This window comes from Antechinus flavipes, chromosome 1, assembly GCF_016432865.1.
Source record: "Antechinus flavipes isolate AdamAnt ecotype Samford, QLD, Australia chromosome 1, AdamAnt_v2, whole genome shotgun sequence".
Lineage (NCBI taxonomy): Eukaryota > Metazoa > Chordata > Mammalia > Dasyuromorphia > Dasyuridae > Antechinus > Antechinus flavipes.
Window position 1 is genome coordinate 625,562,579 of NC_067398.1, and position 26,833 is coordinate 625,589,411.

Genomic DNA, 26,833 nt, shown 5'->3' on the forward strand with positions numbered 1-26,833 from the left:
ATTCAGCTTTCAATCAGTGATCCCCATTCTTTCCTATTTAGTGACTATTTATCTTTGGGCAACTAACTCAATTCATTTTTCTGGACCTTGGTTTTCTCTTCTGAAAAGGGGGAATGATAATCCTTACAATATTTGTGCCTCATTAGGCTATTGTGTTTTAGACAAATGAGAAAATGGACATGAAAGTCTATTGAAACTGTAAAGTACTTGATAAGTAAAGGATTCCTATTTTATTATTGCTATCTCTGCATAAGCAATCATTTGGAAACATTTGCTTGACTCATTTAACCATTTGCTGATGACATGTGAAGGAGAGTGAGAAGAAAAAGAAAATACTCAGTTTGCTCTTTCTTTGCTTGGCTAGATCAATTCTCCCTTTCCCCCAGACTCCAAGATTTGAAAGAGCTAGAGATAATGAAGCGGGATGTTAAACATCTGTCTGGAGAGAACAATGTATATAAAAGATTCCTACCATCTGTTTAGACACACAGAATCTGTCAGAGATAAAACAAGTTGGATAGGAAACTAGTGACCATGAAAAGGAAGAGTTAGTTGTATGCAGGGCTAATGAACCACTCAGATCTCACAAAATGCGGACTGTCTGTTAATATTTCAGCTTTGACTTTTATTTATTTCAGCTTTTTTATGAAATAAAAAGAATGATATATGGTATCATTTTCAGCCTTTCTAAGATAAACATCTTTCCAACCACTCATTAGTTGGATGAGGAAATGTTAAGAGCATATGTATTTGGCAAGGACTGCAAGTAATGCCATATTTGGCATATGCATATATTTGGCAAGTAGAAAAAGTAGAAAAGTTAAGTCATTTGAATGTACAATCATAAATGATTTGGGGGTAGTGCATAACAGTATGTATCTGTGATTGACTAGCTCTTAAAAATTGGACAGCCTGAAATAATTAACTTTAAATGTTTGATTTGATTTGTTCAATTTAATAGGCATGTGCTAAGTCTCTATTATTCATAATGAAGAGGGGACCCCAGAACTCTGAAAATCCTTGAAGGAGAAAATCTCTGCCTCAATAAGGGACACTGCCCCAAGTCTTTTTCCTTTAAATGAATATAAATTTTGACTGCTTGAGGGGGGAATGAAGAGGGAACCCCCAAACTGAAAATCCGTAAAAGAGAAAACCTCCTTCGACTGTCTCAGTGAGGGGACTCCACCCCAAGCACAAACAGTTTGTTATCTGGGTGGGGTCAGCTCAGTCCCCAAACCCAGTGAATTCAATTCAAATTCTAATCCTAGCTGAAACCCAGCAAGGAGCCAACCTGGGACTCCACTCACGAGCCCTCTTCAGCTTGTAGCCAAAGCCCCCTATTATAAAAGAGCCAAACTAAAATCCTCTCTTTGCAAAGGGTCTAACCCCAAGGGTCTCTGTCCACTGGAATACTGTTTTTGGTGCCCTCTTCTTTTTATCTAACACCGTTTACTAACTAGACTTTAACTTTACTTCCAATCCCCATAATAAACCTCTTTTATCAATCTAGGTTTTTGGGTCTGTAAATTTCTTTATAGGGGACTCTTGTGCCACCAGAAGGGAATTCCAGAACTCCCTACCCTTGCGCTGCCGCTAGATCTCATTTAAACCTTATTTAACTCCTTGACCACCAGTAACCCTAATTTCATTTGAATACCCCAAATCTAAACCTCATCAATAAGGTCCTGTGAGAGGTGCCAAAATATTATGAGAAAGACATATTACTACTCACAAAGTACATCTTAGTACAAATAGGTACACACATAACTCTAATATAAAGAGTAGAATAGCAATTCCCTGACCTAGAGTACTTAATATACTTCTTGCCCTGATAATAAAAATATGAACTCTGTTGCCTTCCTGGAGTATATAACCAAGACATTATAGGAAATCTCCCAAGACTTACAGAAACAGATGATAGCTACCCACTCTGCTGATTCATGTTGGCACAAAAGACAGTACTAAAAGGAACTTAAAAATTATTGGCAATAGTTATGAAGCCTTAAGCAAGGAATTTGGGCAAGAAACTAAAGACTATAGGAGCATTGTGTTTTCTTCTTTGTTATGCATCCAGAAGAGGAGGAAAAATGGAATACATTCACAAGACAAAATATAAGAAAGGAGTCAATAATATAAAGACCCATGAAAATACTGAAAGTTTAGGCAACAAAGAAGAGGACCTAGAAGTCCTAATACAAGGAGCAAAATTTAATTTATAGAAAAAATATCACTGAGATTTGATAGGGTGAAACTTATGACCAAACTATGACTTTTGATTGGTATTTAACTCAGTGACTAGAGTGCTGGTCTTTAAGTCAGGAATTATGTACTGAAATTCTGCTGCAGGAACTTGGGCAAACCACTCTCTAAGCCTCAGTTCTTCATTTGTAAAAAGGAATAATAATGCTATCTCCTTCACAGAATAGTTTGAGGATTAAAGAAGATAATGTATGCAAAGCATTTTGTAAACCTGAAATGCTATTATTGTTCATACTTCTTCATTTAAAAGTAAAAGGATAGGTAAAGGGGAAAATGGGGATAGAATTGTAAATATTCTCATGTGAGAAAATGTGGAAACCAGAGTATTTAAAGGATGTTTGGTGTAAAGGCAAAAGGAAAATAATTGTGTCTTGATGACTATTTGGACATAATAAAGAAAATAGGGGAAAGGTTTGGGAAATAGATCATTAGGCTAACACAGAAGCATACAGAAATCTGGAATCAATCTCCCTCTCCCTCTCCCTTTCTCTCCACTTTTTTCTCTGTATCCTCCCCTTTCCTTCCTCCTCCCCCACCTCACCATACATACTGATTTTCAGTTCAATTCAAACTAATATAATAAACATTTATAAAGTGCTTATTATGTGTCAGATACTGTCTTAAGTGCTAGGGATACAAGTAAGAAACATAAAACAGTGGTTGCTTTCAAAGAGTTTACAATTCCATTGAAGAACACAACACATAAAAGCTAAATGAAAAGTAAGAGAGTGGGGAAACTTCCAGGTGGGATCAGGCTCTGGTTCATGATGTTCTATACAGTTAAAACCAAGCAGATCTACAGATGGAAAATAGATTTACCTGGAAAATTCTGAATCTTTTATAAAAGAAGGCTCTGAAAAGGTTTAATGTTCCTTCCTCCTGCTTTCCAATCAGATGGAGAAATAATGGAGGGAGTTGAGATAGTGTTGAGTATTAAAAACTGCCTCAATTTGCATGGTGATAAGGTTTCAAGTGATTAGCTTGTGCTAAGGAAGGTTATGGAGTCAATATTAAGCAAAGCTATTAATGGAAAATGGAAGCTGTTCGCTTCTGAATTTGACTTGGTACTACTGTATCCTTCAAAACGTAGAGGAAACAGAAGAGCTAAGTCTATTCTATATTTGATTTTCATTTAAGGAGAATAATTCCTGGAGAATAATGTGATAGGAATCCAGTGAGAAAAATGATAATTTCTTCCTAGAATTTGTGATGGAAAAGAAGATGAAAGGGGAGAATAATCTATGATGCAACCTAGATTTGGGGAAATCCAATTTCAAAGGGTTCAGAGGAAAAGCAGGCAAGTTCCCATGAAATAAAATGCTACAAGGGCCATCAACCCTGAAACGTTGGGATATTATTATGAAGTCTTTGAAGATGGGAAATAATCCCAATGATGTGTGATGAGATGTGGGGGAATGGTATTTGTGTGACATGATATGGCTACATAGTGACAAAAAAGTCTAATCATAAAAAGAAAATTAGCAGGAATACTATAAGAGGATGACACAGTTATGCCAGAAATGTTACAACTCAAAATGAGTTGAGATTGTCAATTAATTAATAAATATTTATTAAAAGCCTATTATGCATCAGACACTGTCAAAGGAAGCTAATGACAAAAAGATTGGTTTGTTTATTTCTGTTTCTCCCTTCTTTTTTCCCTTCCTCCTTCCCTCTCTCCTTCCCTCTCTCCTTCCCTTCTTTCTTTCCTTCCTTCCTTCCTTCTTTCCTTCCTTCCTTCCTTCCTTCCTTCCTTCCTTCCTTCCTTCCTTCCTTCCTTCCTTCCTTCCTTCCTTCCTTTCTGCCCTCATCTTTACCCCTACCCCCATCCCAAATTGCCCTTCCCCCCCCCCCCCACTCACTCATGGTTAGAACTAGATAGCTGCTCCCTATTTGTAGTGGCTAGAAACTGGAAAATGAATGGATGCCCATCAATTGGAGAATGGCTGGCCAAATTGTGGTATATGAATGTTATGGAATATTATTGTTCTGTAAGAAATGACCAGCAGGATGAATACAGAGAGGACTGGCGAGACTTACATGAACTGATGCTAAGTGAAATGAGCAGAACCAGGAGATCATTATACACTTCAACAACGATATTGTATGAGGACATATTTTGATGGAAGTGGATTTCTTTGACAAAGAGACCTAACTAAGTTTCAATTGATAAATGACGGACAAAAGCAGCTACACCCAAAGAACGAACACTGGGAAACGAATGTGAACTATCTGCATTTTTGTTTTTCTTCCCGGGTTATTTATACCTTCTGAAACCAATTCTCCCTATGCAACAAGAGAACTGTTCGGTTCTACAAACATATATTGTATCTAGGATATCCTGCAACATATCCAACATATAAAGGACTGCTTGCCATCTAGGGGAGGGAAAAAAAATCGGAAAAGAAACGAGTGCAAGAGATAATGTTGTCAATATAAAGTAATCATTAAATAAAAATTAAGATTATATTTTCAAAAAAAAAAAAGAACTAGATAGCTGCTGACATCTTTTCTAAGTCCCAATGTGATTTTGTGAAATATCAGTTCAGTTATTGCTTTCCTCCTATGGGAAGTCTTTCATGGCTTTTCCCCATTTCTCCTCAAATTCAGAGTGTGTATGTGTGTGTTTGGGGCGAAGAGAGGGTCATCTAGTAGAATGCATTTATCCTGAAGACTTATTTACCTTCTATTTCCTCTCTTTCTTTCTAGCAACATGTGTGATAGCTGATTAATTAGAACCTATTATATTCCAATTAGTGTTAATCAGTTTAATGATTCCATAGGAGTAATGATTATAAATTATGTATATTAAGCCCCAGAGTTGTGAATTACAAAGTTCACTTCCTAACTACAAGACTGTTGATGACCAAACTCAGCATGGGTGGCATGTCCTAATATAATAGAAAGCCCTCACTTATTTTGGAACTTCTGGCCCATTCTCTCTTGCCCAACATGATAAGGAGCCCATCTTAAGATCACTTAGTGGAGATGGCCCTTACCTTGTTCATCTTATAATCACTTAGTCAGCAGAGATGATGCTTTCCTTGTCCATCCTGTGACCACCCATGCTGATGCACCATTTTTGTTTTTCCCCAAAAGGCTAAAATCAAGATCATTCAACACCTGAAATCTTGTATTTTGCTGTGCTTTCTCTGAGCACCTGTCTGATAAAAGAAAGGGCCTGGGAAAAGGAGGCATCCAGATTGTGAGAAAGATCTGAGGCCAGGGAAGTTTTAATAAAGTATTATTGGCTTAGAGTTCTGCCTCAGTTGTTTTTGGGTTTTTGTTTGTTTTTATTTTTAGATTGGACAATTTTGGACCCCCCCACATACACAGAACCTGCTTAATGTATTGCTTCTTCAATTAAATGGAATTGAATTCTATTAAATATGCAACCCAAATCTATCACAAATCTCCCAGTTCTGGTGTTAAAAAATTAATGCTAAAATTTAACAGCTTAGCTTAATAAACAGCATGGCAAAGGACCTGACTTCCTATGGGCATTTAATACATAATCAATTTTTTTTTTGGTCATTTGAGATGTAGCTATAGCTACAGAGTTGTAGTGGCTGGAATGAGGAAGGGCCAGAAAGATGTCCAGACCTTAAGATATGTTGAGGTTCAAAGATAAGCTAACAAAGTATCACTCAATTCAGCAACTCAACAAGCATTTATAAAGTATTCACGATGTACAGAAGCAAAAGGGAACTCAATTTTCTAATAGAATAGAAAAGTATGTCCCCTATCTGTTCACACTGACATTTTGTGACTTTTATTTAAGGCTTTAAGAAAATTATATTGATTAAATAGGCAATAAAATCAGACACAGTCCATTCTTATCAATAACATTCCATTTTAAGCAGGAGTCACCAGTACTAAACATAGAATATTTTTATCAGTTTGAATACCAGACTAACTTTGGAGACTAATCATACATTTATGGATCTAGATGGGCATACTTATCCTCTTTTTTTTTTTTTAATTTTTTCCCAAGGCAATTGGGGTAAAGTGACTTGCCCTGGGTCACACAGCTAAGAAGTATTAAGTGTCTGAGACTGAATTTGAATTCATGTCTACTATGCCATCTAACTGCTCCCATAGTTATCTTCTTACTGCTTTCAAGCTCATTCTCCAACTTCTCCTCTTCTCTTATGAGAAGACTACTCAAGATTTAGAAAATGCCATCAGTGCCAACATGGTACAATGAATAGATAACACTTTCTGGATTTTGAACCTTTATATTTAAATATCACCTCTGACAACTACTATGATTTTAGATATTATTAAACTTTATTAGAGCTCAGTTTCTTCATCTGTGAAATGAGGGGATTGGACAACATGGCCTTTGACATCACTTCCAGATCTAATTCTAGGACCTGGTTACCTATACAAGATCAAATCAAGCTGAAGACTACTCACCATTTCTTTTAAACTAAAACTACTGTGTAAGAAGCAAAATACTTTGGCTCAGGGTTTATAACTAATCTCTCTGAGGAATCTCCTAAGCATGGGATAACTGCTTTTAGGGTCCACCTTTGTCTTCCTACTCCATCAGATCCCAGTGTAGGCCATCTACTTTAGGGCCTCACAATGCAAAATTCTATGGTGTCCATATGGTTCCTCAAGCCCAGTCAGTCTTCTTTAAATATGCAGACTAACAAAATAAATGATCTTTTTCTGGACAATTCCCTCAGTTAATGTTCATGCTTGCTAGGTGTGTGACTCTGAGCAAGATACTTAACCACTGTTTTTTTTTTTTTTCAATTTATTTTACTATTCAATAACATGTCCATATGGTTTTTGTCAGGGAGGGATGGCAGATGAGGGTAGGTGGGTGAAAGCAGTGGATTGGTAGTGAGGAGGAATCCATTTTTGAAGTGGAACATTTTCTCTGTCAGTGAAGAACAGCAATTGTTCTGGTTATAATATAATCATTCAGTTTCAGGAAAGATGTCGGGAGGCACCGAGGAGTTAAGAGACTCCTAGAGTTACATAGGATATGTCAGAGATAAGCCAGAAAGAGTGCACTCATGACTCTGAGGGCAGCTTTCTATCTCTTATATCTCTCCTTACTATATCATAAACACATTCAGTTAGTTGCCGGATTTTTCTTGGACCCCAAATGAGATCAACTGCTTCAAAGGGATGTTTTGATTCTCTCTTGTAGCCTACAGAGTCATAATTCAAAATTATATATCACTGTGGGTCCCTTTTATGTTTCATGCTCATCTCTCTGTCCTTTAGTTGAAAGAGTGCATCAAGTAAGGAAGGCAACCCCTGAGAAAGACATCTTTATGGATTGCCAAACTATCCAGACTTATATGCTGGCCTGTCCATATGGCATAGTTTTTTTTTCCTATTTTGTTCATGAATACCTTAACATGAAATACAGAAATCAACCTGCCTGAGGAAGACATCATGTTATACAATATGATGGGCCACATCATGTTCTCAGAGATAATGAGCAAAACAAATGGTGCTGAGGCACTGATACTGTCTGTTTTGTCTAATGCAGTTTTAAATAATTGGTGGCACAAAACTTCAAATACTATTTTTTTTCTTTATTCTCTGAGAAAGAGAAAAAGACTTGCAATGGCTGAGTAATGGAATAAGGATTCAAAGTAATAAAATTAGAACAGACTCTGATAGTAATGCCAAACATTTTGGAATGAATTCTAGACCCAATTATTCTGAATTCAGATCCCCTGGAAATGAGAGAAAACTGGCAAAACAACCTGCTGAGGGTCTTCAAGTTGCTTGAATGACATTTTTCATCACAATTCAGTCTCACTGTATTTACCTTGAAGAAGGAAGCAAACTTTGGATTGCGGTGATAAAGAGAAGCACGATAAATGCACAGACCAAGTTTGATTTGAATACTTCATCCCTCATTTGAGAATACTGCAATGAAAAAAGAAGACTGAGTTACTGGACAGCTCAGGGTTTGCCTGGGGAGGAATAAAACAAGCTCAAAGTGTCAGAGAAATGAGCAAGATGAGTCCATTGATTCATCATTTTTATAAAAATTAAAGAGAAATTCTCACAATAAAGGTAACTTTGCAAAGGATCCCATTAAAACAGAGCCCTAGAACATTTTCCTAACCACAACCCCCAAAGCTAACATAATTTACTTTCTTACTAAGAGAAGGAAAGAGGAAGGACTGACAGACTTTTTTTTTTCTTGATCATATATATTTTTCTTGTTTCTCTGCTTTTGTTTATTTAAGAAATAGAAAATCATGTCACCCACATACACAACAAATAAAATACAGAAGTTTTTTTATCATGAGTAAACTTAAAGTCATCTAAAGATCATGAGTGGTTTGTGTTTATATATGTATGGGTGGGGGATTTAGAGATTCATAGACCTAGAATTTTAGAACTGGATGGGAACTTGGAAACCATTCAGTCCAACCTCTTTATTTTCTAGAAACAACTCCAGAGAAGTGGACTACCTTGTTTGTTAGCAAAGAAATTGGTGACAGTATTAGGGTAGCATTTTTATTTGTTTGTTTTTACTGTTTTTAGCCATATAATTCTGACATATTTGCAAGGATTCGAATTGAATCACAAAGGGTTAGAGCTTCCAGAAAATGAAGGTGGTCTAAAGTAGTAATGTGTCAAACTCAAATAAAAATGGGTACCTATAGGCCATATATTGACTTAGAAAACCATTAACACTGTGTGTATTTTTATTTGTTTTATTAAACATTTCCCACTTACATTGCATTTTATTAAATATTTCCCACTTACATTTCAATCTGTGTGGCACTGTCTGGCTTTGAGTTTGACACCTCTTCTCTAGAGCAATCCCTTTATTTTACATATTAAAAAAAAGTGGAAAAGAGACAGTACTCTCTATATAGCATATTTCCTGTCATCTGCTTGTTGAGCACTTGAAGACTTTATTGGCAATGACTTTATTTTTGTAGAAAACTTAATAGTGTCATGGTCTAACCTTAAAGGCTTCTAAACAATTTAAAAAAATTAAGTCTAGGTATTATCCTTGCCTTTAAAGATAAAGGTAGGAACAAATCCACCCATGATTTATATGCGCCTAAGGAATTATGATTTATAATGAAATTGCCCAATGCATCAGGAAGGCTTAGGTTTGCAAAAAAAAATGAATATTTATTCATTAAAAAACTCAAAACATCTTTGGAATAAGAGATAAATTTTACCAATCCTCCTGGAAAAATACAACATAATTGAACACCTTAGTTGATATCTACATGTCAAAAAAAGTGATTTATTGTAAAAAAAAATTGAAATGGCTTTTGGGTATTGATTCTATTGGTAGTAATGAATTCAACTATCAGTTAACTTTTCCCTTCCTTTTTTCTAGGGTATCCCTTGCCTTCTTTCAGACCAGAGATTCATGGATACAGCTAATATCTCAATTACTTAGAGTCCTGACAATTAGGACCAAGGTCATGAGCTCGATCATTGTGTAGTAAAGTTAGCTTCACTCTCTTGCATGTTAGTAGCATCCCCTTCTATGATGGCCACAGAGCATTCCCCTTATTGCAGCAATCATTTACAAGAGGGTACAGGTAGACACAGCTAGAGAGACCGGTGTAAGGAGTCCTTACTCATAGGATCCTAGCACTGAAGTTGGGATCTCAGAAGCCCTCCAGACCATCCCCCTCATTTGACAAATAAGGAAACTAAGGTTCAGAAAGTTTAAATGCTCAAGGTCACACGGGAGTAAGTGGTAGAGTCAGGATTTGAACTCAGGTCCATTGACTCCAAATCCAGTGTTCCTTCCACAGCATCATGCTGTTTCCTGGAAAAAAACAACATAAATTTCATGTCCTATTAATGGTAGTAAGTAGAACCCACTTTGTCTCCATTTAAGTAACATTTTTTTCCATGAAAACTTCCCTGATATCCCCAGAAGAAAATGATCTTCCCCTCAATTGATCTGTCAGCACTATCTAGCTTTCTTATAATAGTTCACATTTATTCACATAGTATTTTTTTGTGTTTCAGGCTCATAGTTCCATCAGTGTAGGTAACTTCTGCTGAGAAAATTCACTTTCAATAATGCAAATTATCAGCTTTTACACCACTTAAGTCTTAAGAATATTGTCTGGGATATAGAGGGATCAGACTTATACAGAGGCCAGAGACAGACAAATTTAAACTCAAGTTTTCCTGACTCTTGGGTCAGCTCTTTGTCCACAATGCAACATTCTTTCCAAATATAAAACTTAAAAGCTCACAAAATCCTTTCCTTATAACAACAACATGGGGTAGTCATTATAAATATTATATTCAACCTCATCTTACAAATGAGGAAATTGAAGTTCAGAGACTGATTAGCATAGTTACATATCAAATAAATGTTGGCGATAGAATTTGAATCCAGTTCCTCTGATTCAGAATTCAATCCAGTTCCTCTGATTCAGAATTCAATCCTCTTCATACTACAGCATCTTCCATATTTTATTATCTGCTGCCTTAAATTCTGTATACTAAATTTCTGTATTCTATATCTTCTATTTTCTACTGTACTTTCCACTTTTCTACATTACTTTCTACTTGTACTTTTCTACAATAATTTCCTTAAAAGTAGAGACAATAGGTTATTCATATTTGTAACTTCCCCAGTGGCATGCATGTAGGATGCTCAACAAATATTAGTGGAATAAATCTGTTCATTCACTACATTGTAAAAATACTATCATGTTCAAGGAAGTATGTTAATATGTTGTTTCAGGAAAAACAGAGCACATGTAAGAAAACAATCCTTAAATTTGGTAAAATTAGTATTTCCTTGGAAGATAAAAGTTCTGAATCAATTCTAACTAGATTCAACCAATTAAATTAAAGTGGGTCAATCATTTAAATTCATTGACTCTTCTTTCTTTCCAAATGGGTTAGTGTGTCTAGACATAACTATGGTTTGGAAGGAAGACAATATCTGACTGTCTCTAAGAAGTATCATGTAAACAGTTTAAAAATGTTTTTTCAAGATAAAGTCTGTTTTAGTTTCAGAAATATAAATATTTTCTATTAGGAACACAAAGATAATGATCATATCTAGTATTTATACGAGCACTTTATGGTTTACAAAGAATTTTACAAAAATGTATTTAAACATTTTTTACAAAAAAATTATTTTACTTTGTCCTGATGACAACATTGGGAGAGAGTTGTTATTATGTCCATTTTACAGATGTGGAAACTGAGGCAGACAGATGTTAAGTGACTTGCTTAGGGTCACACAGCTATTAAGGTGTTGAAGCTGGATTGGAACTTAAGTCTTTTAGTTCTAGATCCAATCCTCTGTTTACCACAACATCTAGATTTCTATTTTTTGCCTTGCATGTAGAAGTCACTTAATGCTATTGAAGTGGTTAATGAGCGCAAGGGTCACAGGGGAACATTTCATCTAACTGCTTCATTTCACAGAGACCCAAAGAGAGAAAGTCACTTTCCCGAAGCTCCAGGAATAGTGAGTCAGGATCTAATCCCAGGTCCTTTGCTTTTAAATACATTGCTGTTGTCATTACACTGTTCTGTAATGCTTAATCCTGTTCTTCAATTATCATTGGTTAATTTTTCTTTTATTGTTCTGAATGTTGGTGCTCATATTTATACTTATTTATACCCCATCATCAGAGAACACCATGTCTTTGTGCTGTACATTTTCTGCAACTACAGGAAGTTTCTTCAACAGCATAAGGTTGGGACAGGTTGTATCTCAAATTTGCCTTTGAGAATTCAACTCTTCCTTCAGGAATAAGTTCCAGTCATGTTTCAGGAAACTTTCTTTTGTCTCACCTCTCCCATCAGAATGAACCTCTTTCTTGAACCTTCCACAAAAATATTTTGTCATCTCCCATATGCTTTTATCATGACCTTGTTTTTATTACAGTATTTGTGCCTGAGTCTTATCTCTCCTACTACTAAATTTCATAAGAGCAGGAAACTTATTTTATTTTATAATTATATATTTTCACACTTGCTACATAATAGAAATAGCCATTATCTTCTGATCTGGACTAATTGTCATCTAGATTATTGTAATAATACACTTATTTAACTTCTTGCCTCAAGTTTATTCCCTTATCTTTGCACTTATGAAGGCATTGTTAAGTTTAAGTTAATTTAAAGTCATCTTTTTTTGGGGGGATTTGTATGTGTGTGTGTATGAGTATGTGTGTATATGTGTGTGAATATTTCCTTATACCTAACACAATGTCCTGAACAGAGCAGGTGTTCATTTAATGTTGTTACCTGAAAGGTTAGCATGTTACAACTGGAAGACCATTAGAGATTTTCTAGACTTATTTGTTCATTTTACAGAAGAGGAAACTGAGGCCCAGAGAGAAAGATCACTTAGTGAGTTAATTATTGAATTGAGATTAGAAATTACGGTTCTTGAATCTCAGGCCAATATCCTTGCTATTATAAACCAATGCCTCTCAGTCATCTCATAGATAAGGTTGATTCAAAGAATAGATAACTGAGAGAAGTTAGGTTAAAATCAAATTTAAGATAGATTATGAATCATTATGGATAATAAGTATAGAAGGAGATGCAGATTTTGAAGAAAAAAAAACATTGTTTCTAAACTACATAAATTTGTGGCTCTTCTGCATAGAAAATAATGTTAAGACAAAGAACAGAATCATTTTTTCCTACTTAGATACAAAAGACATATGGCATATTAAAATAAATTTCTTGCACTTGAAGAAAGAAACATGTACCAGAGGAAGATAGGACCTAATTTTGAATCCATAAAATGTTTTAGAAATGAAAATGCCTAAGAAATTTTCATCTTTGGTAAATTCTTTGGAGATGTGAATCTACACAAGAAGTATATATGCATATATATGTATATACACATATGCACAACACATATATGTATATGTATGTATACTATTCACTTTCTAACTCTTTTTGTCATAGATTTTCATGCCTTCTCTTCCTTCTTCCATGCTGGCTATCCTCTTTGAAGTTGTCATGTACTCCCTTCTTATCTCCACATCTTGGAATCCACTTTGCCTTCAAAACTGAGTTCAAAAACCCTACTCTCTATATATATTTGAAAGACTTTCTTGATCCCTCTAGCTGCTAGTCTACTCCTTCTCAACATTATCTTGCATTATTTTTTTTGTATCTGTTATATATATCATGTGCATAATATATTCCTACATGTCTATATACATGCATGTGTATGTATATACCCACATATATGTATGCACACATATATGTATTCATGTTGCCACTTTATTAGAATGTGAGCTTTTAGGGACAGATATTTTCACTTCTATATTTGTACTTAGGTTAAATACTTAAATTCTAATTAATTGGTATTTTCAGAAATGAAACTATTACATATTATGTCATAAGAAAGAGTAGAGAATAAATTGGTCAAATAAAAGAAATTGGTTCATTTCTGACAAGATTCATTCCTTGACCTCTCTGTACTGTTTATCATTATTGAATATTTCCTTATATTTTTCATCCTTTCTCCTTCCTTTGGTTTACCTAACACTGAACCCCTCATACTTCTCAAAGTCCTGATTTCTCATTCCTCCTTTGTCCTAAAGAAAGCTAATCCTCAAGATTCTATCTTTTGCTATCTTATTCTACACTCACATTTTGTAATCTCATTCAGTCCAATTACTTCAGTGTGATGTTATTTTTTTTTTCTTTTTATTTCTGTTGACATTATCACGATACTTGTAGGAACTCAGACTAGTAATTTCATTTTTCTACTTCATGCTTCTAATGGGTTGTCAAATCTTTTTTATCTTTGATATCCACTTCCTACTTTCCACTACTTCCTCCATTCTGTTCCAGGTCACATCACAATTGGACTTTTATTATTGTTTTCTGCTTTAATCTGTTCCTATGATTCCAATCTACACTTCACATTGGTATGTAATATAGAGAGTGAACTCAAGTTATCACATTAGTAACCTTAATGCATTGCTTTTATAACATCCCTATTCTATTCAAAGACTTTTGTTGTACCCTGACTACCTGCTGAAAAAAGTCTAAATTTCTTACCATGTTCTTTTTGACCAATCCTAATTTAGTTTTATCCCACTTTTCAACTTTATTTCTTATTACTCCTTTTTTTTTTCTAATCTTTTCTAAATTTCTTTTTTTAAATTGTTTTTATTTTCCCCAATTACATGTAAAAACTTGTTTTTTGGTTTTGATTATACATATATATTTCTTTTTTGTTGTTGTTGTTGTTGTTGTTTACATATCTCCATATGCATCATGTTGGGAGAGAAAAATCAGAACAAAAGGGAAAAACAAGAAAAAAAAGAGAGAAAAAGAAAGTGAAAATAGTATGTGTTAATTTACCTTCAATTCTTATTACTTCTTTTGGAGTCTTCTATCTAAATTCTAGGAAAAGTGACAATTATCCAAGCCATTTTCCCTGTTATTTTCTATCCCTATGCCTTTACATCAAACTGTTTTTCATTCCTTGAATAGAATGCCAAAATCTTTGATTTATTTTAACACTCAACTACAAGTCACCTCCTCCATGAAGGCCTTCTGGAACTTCCACTCCTCATCCTCAGCACCACTATAAAAAGTTATTTACTAGACTTTCTCATAATACTCTGACTGGAATATTCCTTAGTACATCTTATATTATATTATATATTATTTGGAACTATGGCCATGTATCTACTTGTCTTCTTCCATCACCCAAATCAGATTATTAGCCTCTAGTAAGTAGCTTCTGGTGTATTGACCTTTATTCCAGAATAGTGGAGCCTTGCACATGGTAGAGACTTTCTAGTATATTAAAACAAATAGGTTTGAATTGCTTATTAGCTGAATTATCAGTTGAATGTGCTCGCTGGGGAAACAGATACTAATGCACTATATGTTGATTCTTGTCTGAATGTTCTGGAAGTACCTGTAAAAATATTTTAGAAAAATTAGGAGAAAACAGCAGTTTTTCCCTTCCTGATTTTCTTTTCAACTTGGAGATAAAGGAAAAATTAATTTTAACTATTAATAGCTTAGATGGCACCTTTTATAGAGTTTGCAATGCAGAAAATTTTGCATTCTATTTTTTTATTTATCTTTTTGTACTATCCCCAAATATCTCTTAACAATAATCCAAAACAAATGTAAATAATTGCTTTTTAAAAATTCTTCTTCCCCTTTGTATTCATCCATCTCTTTCCCATATTTCTCTTTTTATTCTTTTTCTTTCCCTTCCTGGACATTTAATGACAAAAGGGTTTCTAATGGATTATATCTTCTCAGCACTTTAGATGTAAGGCCTCTTTCTAACTGGTTTCTCATTATTAATATCCTTGCAATTATGATTAGGAATGGATAAAGGGGAGATTTGCTTTCTTCATATCTCCCTCCCAAAGCAATGCAGGGATTGTTTTGATATTAGCGTAGAATGACTTCATGACTGAAAAACTTCAGTATAGAATAATAATCTCTACCTCGTATAATAACAGAATAATTCCAAGAATCATTCTGGTTTTATATTTCTGTAAAACAATTAAAATGTCATCTTTCTACTTGACAGTATCATTAGATAGACAAATATCATTTTTTTTGCCACTTCCATCAATGTATATATGATCAACATTGTTTAGCTTGACTATTATGATCAAAACCATCTTTGAAATTATTTTACTATTAGGGTATACTAATCTAAGGTAAGTTCAAAGATCAGAAGTAACACAGTAATTTTTTTTTTTTTTTGGCTTAAACTTCTAGACATTGACCTTTTCAAATAATCATACATTTTCAACTAGAAACGATGTGCTAAAGCCAGCTTAAACTGGTAGTGTGGAAGAATTGATTGTTAAGTTTTCAGTGGGAGCATTTACAAGATGGAAATTGGCAAATGGCACAAACCAGAGGTTGATTTATAATTTTGTTGATTGTCTAGACTTAAGGAAGTATGGAGAAAATGTGAATAATTCAAATTACACTCAAAAGTGAGTAATGTGCACATTTTTTTGGAAAGCTGATTACTAACATTTCCCAGTGTACTCCCAAAAGCTCAGGGATTATTTAATCTAATAGTCATTTTAGAGATGAGGATACTGAGGCCCAGAGTGGTTAAATGTTTTTACCAATGTCACATAAATGATAAGTTGCAGTAAGAGTATATTTAGGATCTTATTTTAATGATTAAAATTCAAAGTGAGGAGCCAGACCTTAATTTTTACAGGGCCTAATTGTTAACTATAAATTCTCAAGGATCAGATTATAGCATCTAAATTATAAAAGAATTGGAGATTATTTAGTATGTATAGTATACTTAATCATATGGTAAGTATGAAGGTTGATAGGTGGGCAGAAAGCTATACTGACACCATGCAATTTTGAGAAAAAGCGAAGAAGGATTACAGACTGTTGGGTAGGGTAGATACCCTGTAGTTAAACTTCTGGGGAAATAGAGACAAAGGTCACACAGGGTGACAAGCATTACTAAAATGCTTCATTAGAGCAAATTGATAAAAAAAAGATTCATTTGATTGTTAAGAAAGGGTGATCTGAATGCATTAGTCTTCTGTTAAGAAAATCTCAATTTGAATGCTGGCATTATAAATAGGACACCAGAGAAGTGACTTTACTCTTTTGAGAATCAGTTTCTTCATCTGTAAAATGGGATTAATAATGTTTCTTTATCTATTTTCCAGATTCATTTTGAGGTAAACGTTTTGTAAAATAAGAAATGTGTATTTAGAAGTGAGTTCATCATCTAATTCAAGTTGTCTCAATTTTGTAGAAGAGAAATTAAGGCTAAGAGCTTGAATCAGAACTGAGAAACACATTTAATGATCCTAATTCAGTGGTCTTTCTATTATATTGTGTTCATTCTATAGCATCATCATCATGATCCTCTTTGAATTTTATTTAGTAATTTCAGGCTTGCAAAACTCTTTTTACACATTATTTCAGCTGTATACCCTTGTGATCCTCACATGATCCCAGTGAGTATTGGGGATATTCCTTATTTTACAGAGAAAATAATAGGCCAAGAAAGATCATAGAGTAGAAAGTATCTGAAGAGAAGTTTGAACTAAGGTCTTCCTAACCCCAAGTCATACCTTCCATTAGACACTTTGCCCAGTCTTCTATCCTCAAAAATGTCCCAGACATTAATATACCCCTAATCTTAAAAGATGGATATCCATGGGCTTCTTAATTTTCTCCTTGTGGTCAGGAGAGAACATACATTATCTCATTTTCAACTGTAATAAGCAAAACATTCATTAAATTAATTGCTATGTATAATCTAGATTTTATTCTCATGTTAAAAATTCATCACTCTAATCATTGTCATTGGGCAATTTGGTGACACAGTGGATAGAACACCATGCCTGAAGTCAGGAAGACTCATCTTCCTAAGTTCAAATATGGCCTCAGCCACTTATTAGTCCTATGACTCTGGGCAGGTCAGATAAGCCTGTGTTCCTCAGTTCCTCATCTGTTAAATGAGTTGGAGAAGGAAATGGTAAGCCACTCCAGGATCTTTACCAAAAAAATTCCAAATGGGATCATAAAGAATGGGATATGACTGAAATGACTGAACAACAACAATCATTATCATTACAAGACAAATTCAAAAAGGGACACTTTAAATTTTTCCTAAGAAATAATTTACGTTCCTTGTTTTTTTTTTTTTTTTTTTTTTTAAATTCTTTTTAATCTTCTGCTTTTCAATTAAAAAAAAAGTAGTATCAGGGGACAGGATATAACTACAAAGTAAGAAGAAAATTCATATAACAATTGAAAGCATATTCTCTTGGTTTGGTTCTAAGATAGACTATTATTTACAGATCAGGAGAAAATGGAATTTAAATTTAGAGTCAGAATCTGGGCACTATTCCAGTAATAAGTTAACGAACTAAGAAGTACTGAAGAAAATAATTCTTACTCTTAATTCACTTTCACAAATATCTGGGTTTTTTCTGAAGTTTACCAATGTTTTTGAATCCTCATTTTAGCCAAAAAGTAACACTGTTTCTGGCATAAAGTATGCTTATGAACTGGTTAGCTCAAAAAAATGCCAAATTCCAAAGAAAAATCAAAGTTACCGATTTTTAGACTTCATTCATTCATTCAATGAATGTTCTTTCAGTAAAGATGAAGCAGTTACTGAGTGGGAAGCTCTCTTAGATGCAGACAATATAAAAATTAAATGTCACAAAACTTTCTCTCAAGATGGGGACAATCTAATGGAGAAAAAGTAATGTACACAGAAAACTGAAAAAAAAAAAAAAGGATAGCGTGATTAGAATCAAGACATGTTCCAGGCTAAGTGTTACAAGGAAAGAGAGGCTGGAGAGATTACATTCTCAAACCTTGTACCATTATTTCCTCCTCCATTCATTTTAGACCTGACAGTAACATGGAGTAGATGAGGAACATCCAGAAGAATATTAAATCGCCTTAAATTTCCACTGTATTTTACTGGTACACAACAATATAGCCATGGATATATTTCCAAACTAAGGCATAAAGGCACTTGAGCATTTTCATAGAAGGGGCCAATTAATTGAACATGATTATCAATAACTCATGGCAAACTTCCAGATGTCATAAATAGTGTGAAATGAATACAAAAATAAAAACAAAACCTAGGACATCCTTTAGCAGAAAATACATTTTAAATCATGTAAGTTTCTTGGTTGACTTGTTTTCAAATATTAGATACTAGAAAACCAAAGTCATCTGAGTTAGGCAATAGGACAGTTTAAAGAGAAAAAAAGGAAGAGAGAGGGGGGTGGGGGAACCATGTCTTCCCATTTTATTTGGAATATCCTGTTCAAAGGAATATTCTGTCTACTCTTTATAGAGAAGCTTAAAAAACCTTACTGATAATATTGCCAATTCCAAGATACAAAAATCGATGGTCATTTTTCCTTTAAGCACTGGCTCTTTTTATATTTTCTAATGTGTAATAGTGTTTCACACTATTTGATTCTTGTTGGCCTGAATCTCAGTCTGCTGGTATACAGGATGATCTGTTTCTTTGGTATAGAAGAGTATAAGTTTAAAAAAATACATTTTGTGAAAAGTGACCTAAGACATAACAGGCATAAGTTTATAGGCTATTGGAGTAGCCAATGATCATTTTGGAGCACATCCTCAAATTATAGGTGAAGAAACTTTTAATTCAGAGACGTGAAGAGACAAATTAAGGTAGTAGCAGAGATGAGGTTATATTCTCTGACTCCTGAAGGAAGAGTACATTTCATTCTAAATAAAGTTTTGTAGAAATGGGTTTCTAGTATATAATTAGTAGGTCCAAAATATGTTGTCCCTGGGAGAAAACAATCAAGATGTGTATTTTATGTAATCACAGACTGTTAGACCTGGAAGTCATATGAACATATAACTTTAGAAAGAAACAGAAAAGATGTTAGAGATCTTAAGCCTAATCATTCATTTTGCTGGGAAGGAAACTGAAATTCATAAAATCAAAATAATTTACCCAGAGTCACACAGCTATTATTATTAATAATAATAATAGTACCATCTATATATCAATTTTAAAATAGATAACTTTTTTCCCTCCCAACAAACCTGAAAGATATCTTCTAGTATTATGATTATTTTATAGATGAGGAAACTGATATAGACAGATGTTTAGGAACTTGCCCAGACTTACACAGCTAGTAAGCGTCTGAGGCCATATTTGAACTTAGGGCTTCTTGGCTTTAGATCCAGGCATTTTATCCTCTGCTACCTTACTGCCTTAACAGTAGTCAGAAGTCACACTGAACTATTATTTCCTTAAGATTTTTTCATGACTAGTATCTAGTTATGATAAGCAGATTAATATGTTTTTTTTTCTGGGTCTTTTAAAAAGCTAATCAGTCAAATTTATATTTGATGACTTAATGTTGTGTCCTTATAAAACACCTAAGTAGTTTAGAAGTGGAGGGAAAAAAAAATCAAGACTTGCTGTTTATAAAAGTGATCAAAAGTGAAGGTTTTATTAAGATAATAGAATCTATTTAATTCTTTTCCTTATCCTGGGCAATAATGTATACTACTTGATGGCCTCATTAATAAGTTAATCATCAAATATACCAAGGCAAATGTAAATGTTACAATTATCTGAATAAAATGTAAGTTCAATGAGGGCAAGGTCTATTTCATTTTTTATTTTTAAATCTTTAGGATAAAATACCTGTAACAAATCAGGTACTGTTTCTTTGAGTTGAATATTTAGTTGTGATGTCTGCAAACATGTAAGTGCATGCATATACCTAGACAGACAACCAATATTTAATATTGAAGGTAAGTCCAAGATTTTTTCCCATAGATTTTCTTTATGTATTTTATTTCTGATAAGGTTGAAAACCATAAGCAACTGTTTCAAAATGTAGATAGATCCACCCATGAAAAGTAGCTTAGTTTCTTCCTGAGAAGTTATTTTGATGGTCACAGTTGAACAAAAATGTGTTTCTTTTAGTGCCCCTATGTATGTGAGGCTTGATTGGTTTCATTAATTTGTCTTTACACAGCCAGTTTATCTTTTAAAAGGAAACCATTATATTGTAACAAGAATAAATAAAATATAGATTACTGTCTTCTCAGGGCCAATAAAAACCATTTTAAGGTGCTCATACTCCATGATGTAGACTAGCCTATAATTGTAATCAAATTAGCAATATAGGTACAGTCTTGTCTTATGAAAGTTATTTTGTTAATAAATGTTACTTTTGGAATTTTTCTATATTTTCTATATTCATACAAAAATATCCTTGCAGTATATGTTTACTGTTGCTCAAAATGGAATGATGGCCAATAAAAAGAGTCATCAGTGGTAATGGAAAAAAAAATTAAAATACACCTGAATTAGTAGTATAACATTTGAATTTCAACTCCTTTAATTAAGAATCCACATTATTCAACACTGTCACATAAGGAAAGTGATATTATTATGCAGAACATTTAAAAATCACATCTAGATTAATTATGTATATCATTCATTATACTCTGTAGAGGCATAGTTCAAATTTTTACTAATAGCTGTGGGGCCAAATGGGAAGAGGCCAAAACATTTAGAGGATCTAACTTATTTGAATTTTTCTATCCAAATGTAGGAATTTAATACCATCAATAACATTTTATTGTTGTTGCATAGTTTCTGTCTTGTCCAAGTTTTCATGACCCCATTTAGAATTTTCTTATCAAAGATGCTAAAGGGGTTTTCAATTTCCTCCTCCAGTTCATTTTACTGATGACAAAATTGAGGCAAGTAGGGTTAAATAATTTGCTCACAATCACACAGTAAGTGTCTGAGGCTGAGTTTGAACTCATGAAGATGATTCTTCCTAATGCTAATCCCAGTTCTCTATACACTGCACCATATAACATCAAATAGTTTTTAAAAACAAAAACAAAAACACCAGCTAGAACTTTATATACATTTCCAGAACTGTTAGATTTATTTGAGGCTTTATATGGATTATAGATTCTTTCATTCATGTGAGATTTCTGCTACTTATTGTAACAGCAAATTTCTTTATGTAGACATTTTTTATAAATGGAACATCTTTTATGCTCTGAAACCCTTTGAATTTTTCTTTTTTTCTTTTAGATTTGCTTTTACTTATGGGACTTATCAGAATTTTTTTTCATTCAATTTGAATTTAGATTCCAAATAGGATATATGCCTATGCAGAGAGTTTTGGATCTTTTTCATAGTCCAGAATGAAGAATAGCAAGTTTATATTTTTCATATTTCTTAGATTCATCAGAATGATAATGTGAATTATTCATATGGAAACTATGTTGATTTTCTGTATTTCCTTATTTGATAAGCTTATGAGAGGGAATATAAACAAAAAAAATGGAATAGAACTTTGTTTTCACTTCAGTTGTTAAATTAATTGATTTAAATATATTGTTTAGCATTAATGCCATTAGCAGTCATGGGTAAAAAGAAACTGTATTTGATTATATTTGAAGATTTCTTGTGGCCTAAAGCCTGAATTTCCTTTTGTTCCCCGCCCCCTCCCCCCCCCCCCCCCCCCCCGCAAAAAAAATAAAATGATCTTATAGGAAGAAACAAAGAAAATAAAGGATGCAAATCAAAAAGTGTTATTTTAAAGGGGAGAGCACTCCATAAATACTGGTTGTTCGTCATAGAATCAAATACTGTAACAATGTGCAAACTTCCATATTGGGAAGACAATAAGCATGCATCAGGATAATGGAAATGATCAATTACCAACCATAATAATGTTCAGAAAATTGACCCTTTTAAGAAAGGTCATAAGACTAGACCTCATTCCTAATTAGGCATGTCTCTTCATAATTCCTCAAGGAAACAATAGGATCCAGTTGATTTTATCAAGATATTGCTGATCTGTAGCAATAGTGAATCTCTTGGAATTATGCTCATTGAACTTCTTTGAGTCCACCATATCCTTGATATTCTCACAACCCAGAATTTGAGTAATAATTTGGCTGATAAACAAATAGACCATATCTCTATGCTAAACTGAATATTCCACAAAATAAACTGGTACTTGAGAATATAAGTAATCCTAAAATAACCTTGTTAATTTCAGTTTTCTCATGTATAAAATGAGCTGGAGAAGGAAATGGAAAAAAAAATCGAGCATATTTACCAAGAAAACCCCAAGTGGAGTCAAAAGAGTTAAACTCGGAAACAATTGAAGAAGTAGGAAGATGGAGTACAGAACAAGATTATGTGTGGAAAAGAACACTGATTTACCCATGGACACCAAATGCAAATATTTGCATACTTTTAAATTTAAATGATTTGATCTATGCAGTTGTTATTATGGGAGGAAAAACTCATGAGAAGAGACTTTTTGACATGGAATTTGTTTTTAACAACTGTGGTAATTTATTTTGGGAAAACCCTTTGAACAAATAAGATCTTGTATGGGATTTGGTAGAATTTCAATTTCAAAAATCCCACTGCTGGCCTTTTTGTTTAGATTTCCTCTGAATCAGAGGCAGGGTAGTAAGAAGCTTATATTTCCACTAGACTAACTATACCTTAGGATTTGTGCAAGTGAGGAGAGTAAACAGAAAGTCCTTTTCCTTTCAAGGAAAGCATGAAATTTACATTTCCTTTTATGGGGATTGGAGTTGTCCTAATCAGAGGTGGGAGTGATAAAAAGAATCTCTTAATAGACACATTATACACCTCTCCCTTCCTCCCCCCCCATAACTATTAGGGACCTTCTTAAGACTTTGAGATGGAAGATCTAGTTGAAAAAGCTGGACATGTTTAGACCATAGAAGAGAACATTGAGATAGGATATGAAGATATGATAAATATTTATTTGAAGTATTTGAAGGTCTGTCATGTGGGTAAGGGATATGATTTGTTCTCTTTGACCCCAAAGGAATGAACTGAGGCTTAGTAAACTGAAAAAAAAATAAACTAACTAAAAGTCAAAAGTCCTTTTAGAGGATAGATCTGCTATTTATCAGATACATTTTATTGGATTATAAGGTGTAACATTCTTCTCTAAAATAAAATGTTTTCTGGGAGCAGGTTTCTTGGGGGGCTTCTGGAGGCAGCCTTGGTTTCAGTTCTGAGTAATCACCCCAAATGCAGCCAAGAATTAAAGTCCAAATCCTTTATTTTCTCCTTCAAAGTCTTGTCTCTTTTCCTGGGGTCCGGTTAGCTTTAATAGAAGCTGCTCTCTTTGGTTCCAAGAGCTTAAGTTGCCTTCTCTGGTTTGTGAATCTCCTCGACTGAATCCTGACTGAGGCTCAGTGCTTCTAGTGGACTTCTGTCCTAGTGGGCTTGTCCTCTAATGGCCTTGTCCTTTAGTGGGCTTGTCCCTCCTAGCCCTGAGACCTCCTCTTTATATATCCCACACTGAGTATACACCAATCATAATATCACTAGGAAACCATTATCAGTTGTAGGATTAAATCAATCCTAAACTAGATTTAACCACTGTCTTCTCAATTCCACTTAGTACCTTGTTTCAAGTTCTGGCCCATAACATCTCCTTGTAGGATCAGATCAATCATACCGAACCATGCTAAATTAGATAATTATTGTCTCTATCAATTCCACTGACTTAGTACCTTGTAAAAATCCTAACAGTAAGGAATTTTTCTATGATTTGTGTTTTTTCCATATTGTATCTATATTCTTTCCCTATGGGTTTTCACCAAAATCAAGAACAATCCCCTTCCATCCTAATATCATAGAACTTTGGAAGTTCAATCAACATCATTTAATGAAAATAGCGATGAATGCAGATGAGTTTACGGGCACTAAGGAAGTATCTTATAAAAGTTAAGTGCTTAAAAATGTTTGTTTAACTGAATTATCTGGTGCAAAGATTTATAAAGTATGGGCATAAAAACTCAAATGAAGTCCTCAGAAATAGCAATTCCTTTATCTCTATTCTGCTAAGAATTTCTATTAAGCTGGAATAGATGGGTGATGAAGAAGTCATTTTGCTTTCCCTCACCTAAAATTATATGAGCCTGAATTTTAGCATAGGTGTAAAAGAGGAGGTGCAGAAGGAACTAGTATGTGTTGGATTTGTGAGGCTTTTCTCTTAAAAATAGTTTTTATAAGAAAAACTAATTAATGCAAATAAGCATTAATTTAAAAAATTCTAAATTCCTATTATGTGAATGAAAATCCTATTTTTACATAAAACTTTTTAATGGAAATGCCATTTTCATGAAATAGAAAGGCCTGATTCTAAGGAAAATTTGAATAATGCTTACAAACCTTTTGTGTGTGTTCTGATGTCGTTTTGTGTGCTTTTAATCATTAATAAAGGAGAAAATGAAGCATAACATGTCATTTTATATTTTCTCAGACCACTGTTCAAACACAATATATTCTTTTTTTTCCTGAGAAAATTACTAAGGTAAATTAATTATTTTCATTCTCACTTTTTCCCACCAGGAAATACATTTTTACATAATGATTGCAGGTCTAAATTCATCACGTAAAAATGTTTGTTTGTTTGTTTTTTTAATGGAAAAAAATGCTTTTAAATTTGCTTAGGAAAGTGTCAGATCTGGGAACAGTGGAGCAGAGAATAAGAAAATAGACAATAGGTCAGAAATGTGAATGTGAAATGGCCCCTACACCTGAGGTCCTCCAATCTTCCCGGTATATAGGAGAGACTAGATAGTCTTGGATCAATGGCATGTTGGAGCCATGTTGAAAGAGTTGCTGATAGTTAAATCTTTAGTGGAGGCATTTGCACCCAAGAAATAAGTAACTTGCATGCCAGAACCTAAATTATCATTTTGTTGATTGTTTATGTTCATGAAAATGATAAGAAAGAAATTAGTAACACATTTAAATTAAAAGTATATCAAGCATAATTCTCTGAGAGACCACCGTTAAAATTTTCCAGCATATCCCTGCATAGAATTGTATGTATAGAGGTGGAAGAGACTCAGAGGCCATTTAGTTCATACCCTTAATTTTATACATAAGTAGCAAGTCCATAGCATATTAACTGATTTGGCTAGCATTATAAAAAACATTTGAATACAGATTTTTCAATTCCAGAGTCAACATTCTTTTAACAGTGCTATGAAAAGCTGAAAATCTTATTATTTTAACAAGAAGAAACCTGAAAAATCACCTAATCCAAGAAATATCCCCCTACCTCCCACACCTCATTTTACAGGAGATGTTAAGGTTTAGTGCTTAAATTGTTTTTTGTTTTTTTTTTTTTTCCCACAGCAAATCACTGGCAGAGCTGGGACCAAAACTTCCAGTTCTCCTTGGTTAAAAAACTGGAATAACCATATTTACCTTCTAAGGGATGCATCTATCACAATAGGCTTTTTTTTTCCCTGGGGTCAGAAGAGACAACCTGTAGACCCAGAATTAGATACTTTTCTATATGCCTTTAAAAACTCCAAAATAGCAAATGGAAAGAGAGTTTGAAGAGAAGTTTTTGTAGTCTATAAGAAAAATATCTATTTTCTGGCAGTATCCCTGCTGTTCCCAATTCTCCTCCTCACTCCCTCCCAAAACAGCTATTTTGGCTTTGAAGTAGTTCAAAATGTAGGCTTATTATCAAGCTAAAATTTGCCTCTACAACTACTATCTCTATAACTACTAACTAGAGCCAATTGAATCTGTATTTCTAGTGAAAACCTTTAAAATACTTAAATACAATTGTCCGTGATCCCCTTCTACCTCCACCTCTTTTATCCCTTCTTTTCTTGGGCTGAATATCCCTATAGTATCTTCAACTGATTCTTTATTTAACTGTATAATGTCTATTGAGAGATATAATTGATATTAGAATCATGAAGGTCCATTTACACAGCCAAAGTTGAGATTTTGGATGGAAATCTATTTTACCCTAAATTATCTGGATTGGCTGTGGGGACAGACTCCTATAAAAATGAAACTTATACCTCTTCATTTACCTTTGATTGTCTTCTGTGTGTATATATATATATATATATATATATATATATATATATATATATATATATCATATCTTTTACCTTAGATTATAAACTATTTGTGGTCAGGGATTGTTTATTTGTCTCTTTTTGGATTTCTAGTCTTTAATGTAGTGCCACTTAATAAATGTTTATTTATTTA

General features: G+C 33.7%; 1 protein-coding gene across 2 annotated transcripts in view; it reads right to left on the reverse strand.

The window, feature by feature from the left end:
- ADCY8 (adenylate cyclase 8) overlaps nt 1-26,833 on the reverse strand; it is a 397,348-nt gene that overhangs the window by 104,990 nt on the left and 265,525 nt on the right. For both annotated transcript variants that reach the window (XM_051971100.1, XM_051971099.1), the window contains one exon: nt 8,060-8,160. In XM_051971100.1, coding sequence (XP_051827060.1) covers nt 8,060-8,160 — 101 coding nt within the window. The remainder of the gene's footprint in view (nt 1-8,059; nt 8,161-26,833) is intronic.